This window comes from Limulus polyphemus, unplaced genomic scaffold, assembly GCF_000517525.1.
Source record: "Limulus polyphemus unplaced genomic scaffold, Limulus_polyphemus-2.1.2 Scaffold1727, whole genome shotgun sequence".
Lineage (NCBI taxonomy): Eukaryota > Metazoa > Arthropoda > Merostomata > Xiphosura > Limulidae > Limulus > Limulus polyphemus.
Window position 1 is genome coordinate 190231 of NW_013667337.1, and position 7051 is coordinate 197281.

The 7051-nt window shown below is 33.9% G+C and overlaps 1 protein-coding gene across 2 annotated transcripts in view; it reads right to left on the bottom strand.

The window, feature by feature from the left end:
• LOC106464725 (DNA topoisomerase 3-alpha-like) overlaps positions 1-7051 on the bottom strand; it is a 79570-nt gene that overhangs the window by 52538 nt on the left and 19981 nt on the right. For both annotated transcript variants that reach the window (XM_013924878.2, XM_022392495.1), the window contains exon 6: positions 2536-2706. In XM_013924878.2, the coding sequence (XP_013780332.2) occupies positions 2536-2706 (171 nt within the window). The remainder of the gene's footprint in view (positions 1-2535; positions 2707-7051) is intronic.

Sequence of the window (7051 nt, forward strand, 5' to 3'; positions counted from 1 at the left end):
TAACATATCTGATCTGACAAATACATGCACAAGACTTCTGAGACATTTGCAAAAGATATCTCATGCTTGTTTCTAAACCCACCAAGCCCTCTCGCAGTCAGGTGTCCACAATGGAAAAGTATCAAATCTACAAATTTGTTAACATGTAGTAAGTTGTGTATTGGCAGAATCGTGCTCTAAGAAAGTAGTAAAGGAAAGCTAGTTGGCCTTCTCCAGTCTATGCAATGATTATTGCATCGGGGATATGTTCACTTCCCAAGGAAAAGATGAAGAATTGGATAGATCACTGACACAAAATTTCTAACTCAAGGCATGGAAATAGGTGTAATCATGAGTAGTACTGAAGAGAGAGAGAGAGGCTATGATCTGAGAGATTGACACCTCATATCAATAATTCCACTACACCAGAGTGAACTATGTCCATCCAAGATGATGAAAGAGGTTAGAAGGTCTGTTTAATTAATTTCCTATCCTGGAGACTAGTCAAGAGAACATTGACTTGATTTGGAAATAAGCACACCTGACCAGGCAACATCTTACACAGAGTGGGATCCAAATGAAAGTGACGAAAGAGTCCCTGAAAAAGAACAGAAATAAACATAACAGAAATGAAGTCACTCACCTCTCTTGCAAACTAGCTCGGGCATGGAGAACAGCCACAAGGGTTAGCCAAAAACCTTCTGAGGAAGAAACCACCAAATCATGTAAATAATGAGATATAAAAGTATTACATGTATTATAAATGTCCACATACCAGCCTGTACAATCTCCTCCAGTGGCTGACGCAACTGAGCTGACAGGGACATTGAGATATGGTGAATTTGATGAGATGAGACTTGAAGAAGTCTCTGTTCCTCCAATGAAAACCCAGAGTAAGTAATACACATCAACTGATGAACCCAACCTGTCAAAGTGTCAGGAGATAAATCATGTGACTTAGGATCCCAATGGATAAACAAATAGTGACATGAACCTTAAAACCCTTCAGTCCACACAACATAACGTCAAAGAGCCTAAACTGGGCATAAAAGATGATCCAGATCCAAGCATTCTAAAAATGAGAAATGGAGGGAAAATGAATAGGAGAGAAAGCCTTATCCCCTTCTCTAGTCACTGAAGTTTTGGGAAGAAAGAACCTATCTGAATACAACAGAACATACAACTGTATGTGAAATGGTAAAGAGTCTTGTGAACATGAATCGCAAACACATCCAAACATCAACGTCTGCTAGCCAACAAGAGAAAAAAATAAGTCTTAAGAGAAAGTTGATATAAGGAACATGATGCCAAAGGTTCTAAGGGTGGACAAGATAAGACATGGAGAACCATCATGATATCCCAATTAGGAACCTGGAAGGATGTCAAGCTTGGAGAATCCAAAAAAAATTTCAGAAGCAAGGACAAAACCGAAAAAATTAAAAGTAGCTGACAAAGCTGCCTTATACAGAGAAATGGACAAAGTCACCAAATTTTGTCGATTACCAATGTCAGAAATTGAGAAACATGCAGCACACTGGAACAAGAAGGTTCAAATCCATGTCTGAGAGACCACTAACAATAAGTAAATCATTTCTGTTGATAAACCTCCAAAGAAGAACAGCAAGTGGACAGCGTTAATAAAGATTCCACCCAACAGGTCAATCCCTGACATTGTGCAATAGACCACATAAAAGCCAGGCATGAAGCTGGAAAATGGTGATCGCCAGATGAAGAATGTCTGACCAAGGCTGATGTAAAAGAGGAAGCAGAAGAGGTTGGCACTCTTGTAGATACTGAAGAAGTGGAAACCAAGGCTGACCTGACCAATATAGCACAATTAGGAGAACTTGACAGGACGAGGAGCGAATAAGAGCAAGAACCTTAGATAACAGATGAACTGGATGGAATGTGTAAAGCTGAAGACCCATTCAATCCTGGCTTAGAGCATATGTGCCCAAAGTCAGAGGGTGAGGGACAGGAGACCAGAAGGATGGGAGCTGGGCAATCTGCTTTTTTTTATAAGCCTGGCTTATAATGTTTACTAAAAGCTTGCCAAATTTTGTGAAGATATATTTCGTAATTTAAAAATTATAGTAATCCTTACTATGTATAGGTGCACAGAAACAGGGTCCATCTAATGGACTGATGCCTTTGACAAAGTGTAATTGATGCGATAAGTATTATATAGTAAGCTAACTATAAAAACGAACTCTACAAAGCTTCAGAATACTTAAAGGCTTGCACTAGTTTAGAAATTTAACTGAAAGAACTTTAAAGCCCTACAATTAATTATGCTAACATATTAGTCAAAAGATTGTTTTTGCTTGGTTTGATATTCTGTCATCAAACAAGAACTTCACAACAAACATTTTCCCTATGCTATCTAAAAAGAGGCTTTGCTTAGATAACACTAAATGATTTTATGTACAACCATATAACACAAAAGATTGAAAAACTAACCTTGCACTAGTAATAAACACCACAACATTTAACAAAAATTCTCTACTTGGATGCCACCAAAAATCTGTTGCTCTTTCAATAATTCAAATGCTTTACCTTTGATCTTCCAGAAAGGTTCAGGTACAAAAGCTTGGACTTGCTTGTATCTCTCCACAACAAAACCCAGTGTGGGAAACTGACAACTACCATAACTGATCAGTTGGTCGCTTAGCACTTCAGGAAAAACCTTCTTCAATCTTAGTGTCTGGAAACGTGTGAATGCTGCTCCTAATACAGGAAGCAAAACTGTAAAACACTTGTAATAGACACGTACACACTCTCTCAGTGAAGTCCTTATCCTAACATAGCACACTTCAAAATCAAGTCAGTAATTACGGAAAGATTGTGACAATCAGATACAATTTTTGTCATGGTTAGCAGCCTAAAAGATAATGTAATTACTAATTAGTTGCTAGTCTTTTTTATTATTATAATTAGTTGCTAATTACCTATATATTTCTATCAGGGTTTTGAACATGGGCTGGGAATCTTTCACAGTAGGTGTCTGTGACTTGTTGGCAATAAATATCAACAATAAATGGACAGCACCCAATCTACTTGTTTTAAAATAATATATTCAAAACAAGACAAATGTACGTACAAAAATTTGTTTCACTATTGGTTATCAAAGTTGTATCTAAAGCTTTAAATGATTCTCTTTCTTGTCAAAGGTCCACACAGGCTAGTTCAGTTACTTTAGAACTCAATTGACATGAAGAATTAATTTTTCTCTATTTCTTACCATACAATCTGCAATAGAGTCACTTATGTTACTCTGTGAGTTACCATAGTTGTATCTAGAACTTCAAATAAGTGTCTCCTTTTCATCAAAGTCCACATAGGTGGGTTCAATTACTTTAGAACAACCTTTGACAAGACAAATTATTCTCCTTATCTCTATTATTACAATACAACTGTGAAACTTACTTTAAATATTACCCATTACGGCTAAACTAACAATCTCACAGTCTAACTTCACTTTCACTAACTTAACCTTTTTTGAGTAACTTCTTTAGAAATTGCCTTTCATGACTAAACTGCCAATCACTCAGTCTAGATCTGTCTAATTATATCTCACTTAACTTGCTTTCTTCACTTCCTCATTGTATCTGCATGTATTTATAACATGCAACAGAAAAATCTAGCCCTCTAGGAGAACAATATTACACATAACAAGAACTTGAAAGCTTCAAGTAAATTGACGTCAACAATATCACAACAACTGAACTACACACACAACATATGACTGGTATCGAGTTATGTAACAAAATTTGACATAACTATTGCTTTTAAGATAATTAACTTTTAACACTCTTGTCATGAAAACTAAACAATGATTAAATCACTAAGTTAACTAAATAATAAGTCTTATATTTAACAATTTTGTATATCCAACAGATTCAGCTGCTAGACTTTCATCTTCAGAGAAGTTCTGAGAAGAATTGTATATGATAGCAAAAACCAAGATTCTATCCTGGGTCTTCTTGCTTGAAAGAGTGTACTATCCATTTTTCCACACTCTCACCACAATGTTTTCAAGATGAATATCCAGGTTTTCATACTTCTATGCTAGGTTGGCTGGTTGTTTTAGTAGTTATTTGGTTGTAGAAGACTTTTAATCTTTCTTACATGTGTAGTTCATGTCACATTATTTTAGTGTTAGTCTTATATAACTATTGTACTCATAAATTCAGACTTTTGTTTTTTTAATACCAAAGTCCATATTCACATAAAATGTTGCAAGTGATGTTTTTGCTTTCCATTAAGTATTTAGATGTTTTAGTGTGCACTAATAGTAAATGTATTTTGTTGTAGCTTCTGAAGACTGTTCCGCCCTTGCGCTGCTTGTATAGCTTTTATATGTTTTCAGTGAGGCCTCTGATATATGGGAATGTGGTTATATGTATGAAACTTTCTTATCTGTGGGTTTCCTTTAAATTCCTATGGTACATGATCATCCAACCTAGGAATACAGTTGTTATATTTTTCTATTTCCATTATGATTTATACAATGGAAGTTATTTGTTCAGATTATTCATGAATTCTGAAGAATCTTGACTGTAGCATGTGACTACACTTCACAGATGCTGCTAACATGTTGGAAACAGATCCTAGGTCTTAGATCAGATGATTTGAGGGTGCTATCTTCAAAGTGTTGCATATTGTGGTTATTAAGTAATAGTGATAAAGGTGAATCCATTGTTAGGCCGTCATATTAATGATAGTATTTTTACTTCATGTTGCAATTGTGTTCTTACAAAACCTTAGTTCCTTCTGTTATGAATATTGTCAGTAAGACACATTCTTTGAGAGTCCTATCATTTTCAAGCTGTTGGCACAGTATCTGTATTGTTTCAAGAGTTGGTATGTCAGTGAACAGGTTGAATGCATTAAAATTGATCACTGTATTCTGTGACATTATCATAATTGTGGAATAAATTCATGTTAACAGTAATTTGTGTTTATAAGAAATCTAGACAAGGGGCAGCATGGTGAATCTCTACAGTAAACTATGAGATAAAAAAAAAGTCCCTCAGATACTACAGCAAAAACTAGATACATAGTGATTAACTCAAATAAATGGCTACTGATGAAACTAGGAGAAACTATGCTAAATAAAGGACTAAAATTTAACATAACACACAACAAAATACCCCCATCTTAGTTGTAGCCATGGTCATTGAAATCACAGCTTACAGCCTACCAGAAGAAGAAGAAGAAGAAAAAACATAAATAAAGTCAGTAGTCGATAAGCTATAATAGAAAATGATGCCCTTAGGAAACTAAAAAAAGCCCAAAAAAACAACACCCTAAGAATTGTATCAGCAAATAAAGACAATGCCACAGTAATCAATGATAAAAAGATAATATAACATAAAGCTCCAAATTTTAGTTGAGGGTGGATATTACAAGAAGGTTTAGTCTAATCCAACATCTAACACAGAGAAAAAGATTAACCAAATTTTCAAGACAAGTCAAAAGGAACTCTACACCACAGTAACACTTCATACATCTATAGTCTACCTAAAATCCACAAACAAGACTATGCTGCCCAGAACAGAGGAGTGAATTTAGTTTATGTTAATTCCCTTAGAATGTGTGTGTCGTTGAAGTTTGAACAGCTGTGCATACCTTGAGAGAATCTATGTTGTCTCTGTTATCTTCAAACAGAGATGTAAGTGTAACTGTATGTCTTGTATTTATTTATATAGTTATATTTGATCCTATGGCTTCATTAATTTTTGAGTCTTCATCATCATGATATGTTAACCTTATCACCTTGGGTACCCTTTACTGCACATGCCACAAGGTTTTATTAAACTACTTTTTGTTTATGTTATACCAATTAGAATAGCATAAAATATTAGCTAATAACCCATATTTTAATAGTACACAAGTTTTAAGTTCTTAATTGTACAAAGCAATATTTAAAAAATCCTGAAATTCCACTAGTGTGGTCCACATGACACATTTTCTCTTAGCATGTCATCATCCCTATTTTATCCACCACCCCTTGAAAAAGTAAGCAATTAAGCTTAAAATACTCTCTATAAAATCGTTATTGGTCAAACAAACCATAATTTTTATAGCCTTCAATTTTGTTTTGTTACAGAAATATCGAATAGAAAATCAGACCCCTCCTGCCACATCCTCTCTTTCACAATTCGTTGATGGTTCTTTCTTACGTTTCATTGTATATTACCTATAACCAAAAGAAAGTCAAGGCTTTTTATCTATCAAATGCTGTATTGTATAATGTTATATTCTGAACCATTAAATGTCAATTTCATTCAGAGTACAAGCAACGTTCCCATGGGAAAGTTAACAACTAGTTTGGATGAATTTGTAATGGCTCTTGTCGTACAGTTAGAAAGCCAGGAAAATTTTGAGAGGTAAGTGAATATGCCTACTTTTTGCATGTTATTAGTCTATATGCTTTGGTGCATTATTTAATTACATAAAAATTATTAAGTGCATTACTATCTATAGTATAAAAATTAGGGTTAACTCTCTTTGAAAACCCAAGAGCAAGAAAAGAGAAGACTGTGTAAGTACTTTATTTCTTGTTTTTCATATATATTCTTTATTTATTATTATAAAAGTTACTGAAATCTAAAAATACGGATCTTTTAAAGTTATTTAAGACTAGATTAGGTAAAATAAGTAATAATAATAGTAATATAATTAAAATGATTCACGAGGCATGCATCCAAACAGCTCATGGGTAATGTAATTCATTAGCGTAACGTGGGCTACATGTTCCCCGAGTGATTTACAACTTATAATGGCACGGATAATACTTACATAAAGTTCAAAGGGCAATAAAACAATAAAATTTAATTATAAATAGATGTATACTATTACGAACTTAAAGCTACTTAAGATAAACGAATGTAGTTTCATGTTACAATTTGAAGTCATTCTTGAAAGAAAAAAAGGATAATTTAGGTTTATTTCGATTTTTTTTTATGGTTATAAGATCAGTCGAATTGACCAATCCCATTTTGATATAAGGTAGAGAAAATAACAGATAAACTATAAAGTTTTACTGAAAAAAAAATTTTTGAAATGC